Consider the following 12,204-nt stretch of genomic DNA (forward strand, 5'->3'; position numbering starts at 1 on the left):
ATGAAGCTGTGTCCTGGCTCTGTCCTCATAAAACAGTATCTCCCGGTGTAGACTTTTTGACCTTATCTCTGCTGAGCTCCTCCAAGGTTGACACGATGATGAAAAGATTGTATTATTGTGTATTTTCCCTCTGACTTTAAAGGCGTCTAGAAAGAATCATTTTTATCAAATCTAAAAGAAGTGCTGTTTATGTTTTCATGAAACTGTTTCTCTTTTCCTGCAGTACTTTGTCTTTGACTTCCACGTCCCTCCTGATGTCATGTTTGATAAGATCATTAAGCTTTCAGTAAGTAATGTGTGAGACAAACAGCACACACTGCAGTGCAGCTTAACACACACTTAACAACTGGTCCTTTCTTTGCATATTAACTAACGCTCTTAGATACAGCTGCATAACTGCACATGTTAATGAGAGGAAAATCTGATGTTGTGAAAGTAATAGAAAAATAATAGTTACTAAGTTTCCCTTTGCAACGTAAGGCAATCAAATATTACTGCTGGCTTTGTTTAACATGAAGTGAGTGGCCGTTTGTGTTTTCATAGCGATTCTCGGTTGTGTTTAATTAGGTTATTCACTCTAAAAACCTTCTTCGGAGTGGGACCTTGGTGGGAACCTTCAAAATGGATGTTGGGACAGTTTACTCCCAGCCTGGTAAACAACAAGCTGCAGCTCTGAGTATAATATCTGCTAATAAAAAACAGTACACACATAGATTAGTCTTTTTTAAATTCTGCTCAGTTTTTATTGTCAGATATGAGTTTGCACTGAAGCTTCTGTTTATTTGACAGTGGAAGTAGAGTTATATAAAATAAATACAGTTGGTTTATTGATTAATTGACTTGTCTGACTGATATCTGTCCCAGAGCACCAGTTCTACCACAAGTGGGCCATCCTGTCTGATCCAGATGACATAACAGCTGGATGTAAAGGTTATGTAAAGTGTGATATTGCTGTGGTGGGAAAGGGCGACAACATCAAGACACCACACAAAGCCAACGAGACTGATGAAGACGACGTAGAGGGGTAATGAGCTATTGACCTGTCATTTCCAAATGGATTTGAGTTTGACAGATAGTGTGGTCACATTGAAGTCCTGATTTTGTAGGGGGCAGGTGTTTTATTTAACTTTTTATTGATAAGTTCAATCTGTCTTGTCATTTTCTTCACTTAAAACATTTTATTGTAATATTTCTTTGAAAAGTTAAACTGAAAAATGAATTACGCCGATTGACACAGTGGTGATTAACACTATTAACACCATAGCTGTATAAGAGGAACTAGATATTCAAGAATTGCTAATATCCTTTATATATATATATATATATATATATATATATATATATATTTTAGTTAGTTTATCTTAAATGTAATTACTAAGTCCACAGTCCTGATTCTCAGTGAGTTTCTGTGCTGTTGTGTTGTTGTCTTCAGGAACCTCCTGCTCCCAGAGGGCATCCCAGCAGAGAGACAGTGGGCCAGGTTTTATGTGAAGATCTACCGCGCTGAGGGTCTTCCTAAAATGAACACTAGCATCATGGCCAATGTGAAAAAAGCCTTCATAGGAGAGAACAGAGACCTGGTGGACCCCTACGTCCAGGTGCACTTTGCTGGGCAGAAAGTAAGTCCCTCCACATCCTTCTCTCTGCTATTATTTTCCAGTGTCTAGAGTTTTTATTCCTGCTATGTGTGGATGTGCAAAGTTTAAAGGTGCTCAAATGGTAAAAGTAATAAAAGCTATACATTATCATATTTTCTATTCATTATCACTTTACATTTTTGTTGATATAAATTAGCAGGAAAACCATTTCCTGAGTTGTACTTATTGCTCACACAAACATTAGCACCAGCCTCCATTCAATTCATACATAAACACTGAGGCAGGAATGAGAGAAGAGACACATAGATGAAGTCCTCTGGGACCAGGCTGAATATAGCTGACCAAAGGTTAGAATCAATAACTGTGCCTCATTAAAAACACCCATGGTCCAGAATATTGTATATATGGCTGTGGGTTCCTGAAAAATTCAGTTCATCTTTTTTCAAATGCCTCATAATCCCATAGTTACATAGTCACGTTTACATTGAAAAGATTATAGGATGCTGTAATCATAGATCCTTTCCACAAAGAGACCCTTTCCCATGGTAATATCAATGCAATACAGGAAGAACAGTCTCCATCTTTGCAAAAAAAAAAAAAGACCTGTAATTAGACAAATTAGTGTACAAATCTTTAATGCAATCATTTCTTCATCCTTTAATAGACATACATAGAACACAAAACATGGACTGCAGGTTTTGTTCCTAAAGTTTGAATTAATGAATTTGCTTTAGGAAGGGATCTTTTTATAGAAACAATTGCAGCAAACAAAAAACCCATAGGTGCACTGGTGACCTGTCCTGTCACCCAAAGAGAGCTGGGATATGCTCCAGCAGATCCCTGTGACCCTAATTAGGAATACGCAGGTATAGATGATGGATGGATGGATGAAAATACCAACAGGTATTTGAGTATTGGTTTTGAACGGACTTGAAAAATCTTTAAGGGCATTATTAAAGCAGCAGTACTGGTATTAGTAAGACAAAGAGCTCTGTAGGTTTAGTGATATTTCCCTCTGTGTCTTCAGGGGAAGACCTCAGTCCAGAAGAGCAGCTATGAACCAATCTGGAATGAGCAGATCGTCTTCACCGAGCTGTTCCCTCCACTCTGCAAACGCCTGAAGGTCCAGATCCGAGACTCGGATAAGGTCAACGATGTTGCCATAGGGACGCACTTTATTGACCTACGCAAGATATCAAATGATGGTGACAAAGGTAGGTCAGACCACACTGAGTGCCGTGTGAGCAGTTTGTCGTATTAGCATTGATCAGCAATCGGTCAGCTCTTTACTAGCTAATTATTCACTATATGCAGTATTTTAAACTGAATTGAGCCACATGACCCCCAGCCCATTAAAAAAAAAAGGTTGTTGTACTATAGATTATTGTGTCATTTCTCTCAAGCACTTGTTTCCCTCCACCATCCCCAGGGTTTCTGCCCACCCTGGGTCCAGCCTGGGTCAACATGTACGGTTCCACCCGTCAATACACACTGATGGACGAGCACCAGGACCTGAATGATGGACTTGGAGAAGGTGTGTCCTTTAGAGCCCGTCTCCTGCTCTCTATCGCTGTGGAGGTCTTGGACACCACCTCACCTGAGATCATCTGCTCCACTGAGGTTCAGGTGGAGACTGTCTCCAACATCTCAGAGGTCAGAAGCCTTGACGCCCTTAAGTATTTTTTGTGGTGTTTGATGATGTGATTTGTTTTGATGGAATTATTCAGCACTCCATTGGCATACGTAGTTAACTGCTCATCACCAAAATCATTAGATACGGTGATTCAGGCCACTCTTGCCAGCTGTTCCACCTCTTGGCTGTTATGGTGTAAATGTCTCTCCTGAGTCTGCGCCACTGTAACAGTAAAATGAAAACATCTGTTGAGTCAGTAAGACTGTGAGCTGCTGCGGTCTATAGGCCGTGTACTTGGAGAGGCTATTACTGACTTTGGGCCAAGAATCAGTGGCTGGATTAAGGACTTGTAGACTCCAAGGTGATGAGTGCATTAATTTTCATAGAGTCGGGGTAGGGAGCCCTGACTCCGCTTTTCTAGACCTGCCTTAAAGTTTCAACAATTTAGGAGGAAGAATATTTAATTTGCTTTGTGTAATAATTGGAAAACATAACCAATCCCTTATTGATTATATCTGAGAGCAAAGTGACTCAGCTGCAGCTGAGTAGTGTAATTGTATATTGATGTACAGGTTGATGTGTGACGTCTTTGAGCTGCCATTTAAATCATAATCACTGGACAGAATCACAGACAGTACCAGCAATGGTCTTCATCTGCCATTGGACCAAGTAGCATTGTGAATAGAAAGAGTAATAACAAATGATTATTATTTTATATTTTAATAACAACTTCATGAATGAATAAAAAACATTAGAGAAGAAAACATATGTTGGAAATTTGTGCATTTAATGTCCAAACTAAATGTCTCAGTAATTCAGAGAGAACAGATTTTATGTGGATAGTGAATTATAAATAAGGAGCTCCTGCTGTAATTCCTCCACACACTCTTCAACAAAATGAATGTGATCCAGTAAAATGTTTTCCTTTTTCTTTATGTTGCTCTTCACTCCATCAGAGCGCCACGGGGAAAATAGAAGAGTTCTTCCTCTTTGGTTCCTTCCTGGAGGCCACTATGATTGACAGGAAGACTGGTGACAAAGCAATTAGTTTTGAAATCACAATAGGTACATAAACCTTTTCCTTTTGATCTTGTTAATATTGACCAGCACTCTAAAAGTTTAAAGTATAACAGAGAAATGCAAAAATCAATACTTGCTGCAGCCGCACACCTTTAACAGCCTGAGCTGCTCTGATGTGTAACAGGCAACTATGGCAACCAGATTGATGGAGTAAGCAAGCTTTCATCATCCAAGAAGAAGAAGAAAGATGGGGAGAGCGAAGAGGAGGAAAGCGAGCTCATCCAAAACTCCAGTGAGGACGAGGCAGATGAAGACCGGGACCTGGTTTCAGTGTCCTCCACTCCTCTCATGAAGCCCGTCATCACTGACAGGTCAGTGGTCAAAGGTCAGGGGGCAAAGTCATGGATGTTGAAAGGTGACATATTAGCCTTTCCCTAGTAGTGCATCATTTTCTTTCTTCTATCTGTTACAGAAACTACTTCCATCTTCCCTACTTTGAAAAAAAGCCATGTGTCTACATTAAAAGCTGGTGGCAGGACCAAAGACGAAGACTCTACAACTCGAACATGATGGACAAGATCGCTGACAAGCTGGTCTGTATGCACCTTTCCTCTGTGTGCACATTTGAGGGGGCTGCAGGAGTTACAATGCAATTAAAAAGAATGAGGATCACCTGCAGTAACTTATGCAGCAGGATGAAGCAGTGTTTCGTTGTTATATTATTATGTATTCTATTCTAAAAATGTATTGTTACACCTGGTAAATACCATTTTCATGTTGTAGCTGGTGGAGATGCAGATACTATGGGTACTTTATAATAATCCACCACATATATAAACTAATCACATGTTTTGATGTAAAACCAGAATTTAAAAAGTAGCTAATAATTAAATCTCTGTAATGTAGTGGAGTATAAAGTATAAACTGAAATACTACCCAGTTTTACAGTTGTGTTTAATTACAATACATCAATATACTTAATGATATTCTGCCACTGGTATGTGCCGTGTTTGTAAAATATGGGTTGGATATATTTTGGAGTACTAACAACTTGCTCTGCGCTAAGCACCAGGTTTCTGTGTCCCAACAGGAGGAGGGTTTGAATGATGTTCAGGAGATCATTAAGACGGAGAAGGCCTTTCCAGAGCGCAGACTCAGGGGAGTGCTGGAGGAGCTCAGTGTCGGCTGCAGGCACGTTGCATAAGAGTATTCATTTTTCATAGCCTTGAAACAACACTGGAATTGTGACTCAGTGGTCTGTACTGATGCAGAATGTTTCTCCTGATAGGATGAAAATAGAAGAATTGACAGTATTGAATGTGTATTGAATGCTGTTTAAAACAAACTCACCTCACCGTGAAGGCTATTAGCTACCTGCTGTGATCAGTCACTGAAGACAGCTGCTTTAAAATAGTCGTTATGTTTGAAACCAGCAGTTTATTTATTTATTTATTTTCTTTTTGTGATGATTTTGTGTTTTTTAAACTATTAGAATGGTTCATCACGTGTATTTGTGTGTGTGTAATGATTGTGTTAGTATTAGATCACAGAAGAGTCATATATAAAACATCTAAAAAGACACTGCATTAATCTATAGAGAATTCAGCCTGTCTCTTGTTTCATTCTCTGTATTTTCTGGTTATTCCCCAGTCGGTTTGTGGCTCTGGCCAACAAGGATGTGAACCAGGCAGGCAGAACCAAATTGGACCGAGAAAGGCTCAAGTCTTGCATGAGAGAGATGGTATGAGTTTTCTCTGTTTGTTTGGGATGAAGCTGATTATTAAATGTCATCAGTTAAGCTCAACGCTTTAGTGATTAACAGTGGAGTTAAAGCTACGTGAGGTAATTGATTTCTGAAATACTTTTACAGCCCTTTTTATAAATCCTTGCAGTACATTTGCATGTGTTTACAAGTCTTTTAAATCAGACTCTGAGAACGGTTTCACAGTCATAAAAGTAGACCTTTAATTTGCTTCACAGGGAAACGCACCAAGAATACAAAGTGTTCTGGAGGAAAACAATAGCACTGTCATCGTGATTTAGTGGGGGCTGAAAAAAATGCAACTATAATATGAATAATATTGAGTGTTTGAAAAAGGTGCTGGATGTGCATCAGTGGAGCTTGTGGAGTATTTAATCTGAATAAGAAAAGAAAGACTATATTGCATTCTTGCCTGTAGCTGCACTACACCACTGTGACATGGGATATGAAAGCTATTTCAGTGCAGAGAGAAAGTATTGGAGAACACCAGCTTGTGTGAAGAACAGCAGACTGGTAAAGATCGAGGATGTGAAGGGGTCAGATATAACACCAGTATATTCTAGTGTCAGTCCTTGCTGTACATTTCTGCATAACAGACTTACTGCAGCCAAAACCTTTAAAAATAATGCAGTTAAACAGAACCTGACTCTGGCATGTGTATCGGTGTGTGTACATTAAGATGCTGTGCTGTTCTCTCCTGCTGCAGGACAGCATGGGCCAGCAGGCCAAGCAGATTCGCACTCAGGTGAAGAAAAACACAGTCAGAGACAAACTCAAGCTGGTGCAGAATTTCCTACAGAAGCTTCGTTTTCTTGCTGATGAGGTACAGATTTAAATTTGGGTAACTGTGTTTGTATTGTACTGCATTGTCCTAATGCACAATCAGCATTTTACAGTGTATTGTGTGAGAATGGGGGGAAGGATGTAGAAGAATGGAAGAATGTAAAATAATGAAGTGCCCTTTTACGTCCAGCCTCAGCACAGCATCCCGGATGTTTTCATTTGGATGATGAGCAACAACAAGCGCATTGCTTATGCCAGGGTTCCCTCCAAAGATATCCTCTACTCTATAGTGGATGAGGAAACGGGCAAAGACTGTGGTAAAGTCAAAGCTGTCTTCCTCAAGGTATGATCATCTCTTCCTGCTCCGCTCCTACTCAGCCTTTGTAGGTTTGTCACAGTAAAAGACACTTAAAAAATAATTCATTCAAAGAACTCTTAAATCTCTGGATGCTGTCGTGGCCTGAGCAGTGGAAAAGTCGTTTCAGATTTTCTAATTATTTCACCGTGAGATGCTTAAGATACAATATTGGCAGGTATTATGGTGAAGGTGCTTGTAAATCTGACATCTGCCTACAGAGAAGATTGAAAATCAAACTCATTTACAGTATTTATTGACTGGCCCATGTTTTAATATTTTCTACATAATAGAAAATGATTGAATTGCAGTACAAATATAGAAGAGAGGACGAAGTGCTGGAAACTCTTCACAGTCATTCAGTCATTTTCTGTTGAAATCTGTCTCTGCAGCTGCCTGGTAAGAAGGGGTTCGGTCCTGCAGGCTGGACCGTTCAGGCTAAGCTGGAGTTGTATCTGTGGCTGGGTCTCAACAAGCAAAGGAAGGACTTCCTTAGTGGTCTGCCTAATGGTTTTGAAGAAATCAAGGCTGCTAAAATGGGCCCCAGCCTTCAGTCCATCCCACCTGTCAGCCTTGTCTACAATAGTAAGTACTGTACAGCCCAGAAATGACCCAATATCTGGGCAGCTGATCCAGTCATCAGCTGTATAAATAACAAACAGTAAGTCACGTTTGATCTCGCGAGTGTCCGTGAAGTCTCGTCTGTAGAAGCCATACTACTATCGGCAGATGTGTGGTCTTCCGGTCGATAAATCCTCTAGTGTGTGGTGTCAACACGATTATAAGACTGCTCCTGATCGGGTCGGAGCCTCGGTCCTAAATATCAAACACGTTTGAGACATTTTGATTAGCTCTAACGAGATTCCGCCAATAGCCAATGAGAGCGAGCAGCCCGTAAGACGTCACCAACCGGATGTCGTTCAGCTTCACGTTTGACGAACATGATAGCAAATCAAAACAAAACCAGCGCCAAAACAAGCATTTAAGGCATGCTTTTCGAATTATGCCAACAACATGAGTGTGTTTTTAACACATAACGTTACCGCAATAGGCAAAAAAAATAAAATAAAAAAATGGCGAATTCACGTTTGATCTCGCAAGTTTCATGTAAGTGGACTCGCCAACGTGAACTCGATTCTACAAACAGGTGTATCGGTCTTCCGGTCCTGTTAAACCGTCTAGTGTGTGCGTTCAAAAGATTATAAGGCTGAAATTGGCCTTATGTCTGTGGACTCCCACGTTTTTAAACTCATCAACTTTAATTCTGAAGTCATTTAGAAACAGAACACAACCAAACACAACAGACTTGGATAGATCACTTTTACTGTGTGCTTCGGTTTTATCCCATAAATCTAAGATTCCTAATTGATTGTCAGTAACTGTGACGTGTGTGTGTTTATATGTTTGTGTTCCACAGTGAAGCAGGTGTTTCAGCTGAGAGCACACATGTACCAGGCCCGCAGCCTGTTTGCAGCCGACAGCAGTGGCCTTTCCGACCCCTTCGCCCGGGTTTTCTTCTCCACACACAGCCAGGTTACTGAGGTAGGACCATGATGTGCATGCATGTATACACTGTGTGTATAAGTGTGTGTGTGTGTGTGTTATTGCAAACACCGTGAGAGAGCAACCAAATGACTTTTGCTGATAAGCTGAGATGTGTGTTCTTCAGGTCCTGAGTGAGACTCTTTGTCCGACCTGGGACCAGCTGCTGGTGTTCGATGATGTGGAGCTGTTTGGGGAGGCCAGTGAGCTGAGAGATGACCCACCCATCATTGTGGTTGAAATCTATGACCAAGACACTGTGGTAGGATCCTCCTCCTCATGAATGACTGGATGCACCATGGACTAAATGCTTTTTAAACAGTCTTACAGGAGTTTGTCTGCGCCACAACTAAAACTGCTTTGCTTCTCCATCCTTCATGTTGTGATTGTGTCCACCCTTGTCTCACTCCACCCGGTCCCTTGCTTGTGCTGTCCTGCCGACTAATTAGAGTGTGAGAGCATCAGTATCTTAGAGCCTGTGTTAGATGTTCTAAATATCTACTGTTAGCACAAACAGTTTTTTATCTAGCTGCTGTTTGAGCTCTTTGTGTTTTTCCTGTTTGTAAGAACAGTAGATAGAGGAACTGAAGTAGTTGTGGGAGTAACAGTGCAGAAAATGTAAGGAAAAATCTCTATTTGACAGATACGTGTGTTTTCTTCTATTAAATCTTTATATTTCTTGTTGTATTTGTTAGTTACTAGTGAAGCTGGAGTTTTGCTGTTTTCAGCTTTTCCTTTTTACGTTTTTATATCTTTCTATCATTTTGACCAATACTGACACCAAGTGAGTGCCCTGGGAACTGCAACCTCCACCCTTGTGTCTAACTCCCCTCCCTTGTCCCCCGAATGTCCCCACTGCCTGCTGTCACAACCTGATGTTCAGGGTAAGGCAGAGTACATAGGTAGGACGTTCGCGAAGCCCACCATCAAGATGTGTGACGAGCCCTACGGCCCCCCAAGGTTCCCGCCACAGCTGGAGTACTACCAGATTTACAGAGGGAACTGCACTGCTGGGGAGCTGCTGGCTGCCTTTGAGCTGCTGCAGGTAATACATGCAAAAGCACTTACATTAACACAAAGACATGAATGTTACCACATAAGCATTAACACGAAAAGGCCATATTTACCTCTGCTTTCTTTTATTATCCCACTCACATCATCACATCCTGATTTTACTTATTTATACTCACTACTTCTTTTTTTACATTCCCATTTGTTTCCTCCTCTTTCTCCATCTATTAACATATTTGTGTGTCCTCCTTTTGTCTTTAAAATATTCATTCCACCGTCTCTTTCTCCTTCCTGTGCCTGCTCCTGCTGCCTACAGATTCCTTACGATGCGGAGGAGATTAGGCGAGCTCTGATCGCTGTCCATAACTTTGCTGTTCCTCAAATAAAGGTGCTCTTTCATGATCTCTTCTCATGCCACTTGTCTTACCCTTTGGCTACTCTGTCATCACTGTTGTACTGCAGTAACTCTCCGTTCTCTGTCAACCTTTACTTCTGCGCTTCTTCCAAGTAGAGTTACTGATATCAGGACTGTAGTAAAATGTGCTATGGTGTAAACTGTTACTTCCATGTTGTACTTCCCAAATAGATCGGCCAAGGAGGAAAGGCTGACCTTCCTCCCCTTGAAGCACCAACAGACTCAGAGCGAGGACCAATCCTCCCTGTGCCCTTAGGCATCCGACCGGTCCTGAGCCGCTACCGCATAGAGGTGTGATTCTAACCTCCAGCTTTGGTTTATTTCCTAAAGACTCTTGCCTCACTGCTGCTCTGCTGTTCTCCTCTGGCTTAGGTTTTGTTCTGGGGTTTAAGGGACCTGAAGAGAATTAACTTGGCTCAAGTGGATCGACCCCGTGTGGATATAGAGTGTGCCGGTAGAGGCGTACAGTCCGCACTCATCCAGAACTATAAGAAAAACCCCAACTTTAGCACCCTGGTTAAGTGGTTTGAGGTGGTGAGTGCAACTGTCTGTTTGATATTCAGACCATTACTAACTGGTAACCTACATATTACGTCCACCTCCTTGTTATAAAAATAAAACTTGACTGGAAAATATTTGCTTTTTCTGCATCTTCATTTTGGTCTCAGGACCTTCCAGAAAACGAGCTGCTTCACCCTCCTCTCAACATCCGGGTGGTGGACTGCAGAGCCTTCGGCCGCTACATCCTGGTGGGGTCCCACGCTGTCACCAGCCTGAGACGATTCATCTACAGTGCCCCAGACAAGACTTCCAACAACTGGGCCACTGCAGGTACTAACATGTAAATGAAAGATTCAGTTCATTAGTTAGAGAGGAATCTAGTATTAGATACTTTAAGAAAAAAGTTTACTGCTGTCATAAATGCTCTGAAATATAAAAGCAGTTTTGTCAGAGATAAACACAAGGACCTGAAGAGGAAACATATATTCAGCAATAAATAGTAAATACATTAGAAACATGTAAAATGTAAAGGGCATTCTTTTGTTTACTTGTGTGTCAGCTCTTGGTTTTCTGTATTTCTTAGAAATAGACCTTCAGCTCTTTACCAAACATGGAGAAAACAGTGTTTGGAATCATTTTTAGACTTTGTTTTAACCTTTTCAAAACTCCGCTAGGACGGGACTGCTGAGAGGCTGAGACAATCACAGGATACTGTATGTGAAGGAAGGTTAAAACAAACAATGTTAATAATTCCATTTAAAAACTTCTAATCTGTCTGTCTGGTCAGTAAAGAATGAAACTTCATTCTTTATTAACTTTGCTGATTTCTCTGCTTGCTTTTCCTGCCTGTCCCCTCCCTCCATCTGCCATCTTTTCCTCTCTCTTGCATGTCCTCGGCCGTCCTGTCCTCTCTTACCCCCTGCTGCTGTCTTTGCCTGCCTGCCTCACCCCAGCTAAGCTAATGAATGGCTACATGGTCCTCACCAATGGCGGCTCACAGCCTCGCTCCTCACCCAGCCTTTCCTCCCGCACCCTCTCTCGCCCTGCAGGTGACGTCATCGTCGACATGGACGCAGAGCCGCTGATCCGTAAGGTGGACACAGTCGTCAAGTTAGACGCTGTAAGATTTTCTACCAAGTAAAGCAATCTGCCAGTTTCTATAGCATAATGTCTGTGTTACATATGACATAGTGCTTCATGTCCAGTCCTTTTTGCCTGCCTTTGTATTTGTGCATCATCCATTGTGTGTATTAACCCTTGTGTTGTTTTATGTAATACCCCCTATCGTAGATGTCTGACGCTGTTATAAAAGTTGACATGGTGAGTAAAATATGAGCTAACGTGCTGCCTCATCATGAGTAAAAACTGTGGCTCCTCAGAATCACTTTGGTGTCTGTTGTTTTGACAGACTGAGGACGAGAGTGACAGAGAGAAAAAGAAGAAGAAGAAGAAAAAGAAGGGAGGACAGGAGGAAGAGGATGAGACAGACGAGCGTGTGCTGGACTGGTGGTCCAAATATTTTGCTTCAATAGAGACACTGAAGGAGGTTTGTCTATTCTGTTTGCATCTACGGTACAAATGCTT

At 41.4% G+C, this 12,204-nt stretch overlaps 1 protein-coding gene across 1 annotated transcript in view; it reads left to right on the forward strand.

Annotated features, from left to right (window-relative positions):
• The window catches only part of otofa (otoferlin a), a 53,109-nt gene that overhangs the window by 32,262 nt on the left and 8,643 nt on the right, over positions 1–12,204 (forward strand). Inside the window, exons 10-32 of the mRNA XM_026319310.2 lie at positions 224–286; positions 568–652; positions 865–1,024; positions 1,433–1,619; positions 2,626–2,812; positions 3,028–3,251; positions 4,188–4,296; positions 4,436–4,622; positions 4,724–4,844; positions 5,342–5,442; positions 5,902–5,992; positions 6,720–6,836; positions 6,987–7,139; positions 7,544–7,736; positions 8,569–8,693; positions 8,821–8,955; positions 9,577–9,738; positions 10,291–10,410; positions 10,492–10,653; positions 10,788–10,950; positions 11,574–11,740; positions 11,911–11,940; positions 12,041–12,166. Of these exons, the coding sequence (XP_026175095.1) occupies positions 224–286; positions 568–652; positions 865–1,024; positions 1,433–1,619; positions 2,626–2,812; positions 3,028–3,251; positions 4,188–4,296; positions 4,436–4,622; positions 4,724–4,844; positions 5,342–5,442; positions 5,902–5,992; positions 6,720–6,836; positions 6,987–7,139; positions 7,544–7,736; positions 8,569–8,693; positions 8,821–8,955; positions 9,577–9,738; positions 10,291–10,410; positions 10,492–10,653; positions 10,788–10,950; positions 11,574–11,740; positions 11,911–11,940; positions 12,041–12,166 (3,168 nt within the window). The remainder of the gene's footprint in view (positions 1–223; positions 287–567; positions 653–864; positions 1,025–1,432; positions 1,620–2,625; positions 2,813–3,027; positions 3,252–4,187; positions 4,297–4,435; positions 4,623–4,723; positions 4,845–5,341; positions 5,443–5,901; positions 5,993–6,719; positions 6,837–6,986; positions 7,140–7,543; positions 7,737–8,568; positions 8,694–8,820; positions 8,956–9,576; positions 9,739–10,290; positions 10,411–10,491; positions 10,654–10,787; positions 10,951–11,573; positions 11,741–11,910; positions 11,941–12,040; positions 12,167–12,204) is intronic.

The sequence above is a fragment of the Mastacembelus armatus genome, chromosome 24 (genome assembly GCF_900324485.2).
Source record: "Mastacembelus armatus chromosome 24, fMasArm1.2, whole genome shotgun sequence".
Taxonomy (NCBI): domain Eukaryota; kingdom Metazoa; phylum Chordata; class Actinopteri; order Synbranchiformes; family Mastacembelidae; genus Mastacembelus; species Mastacembelus armatus.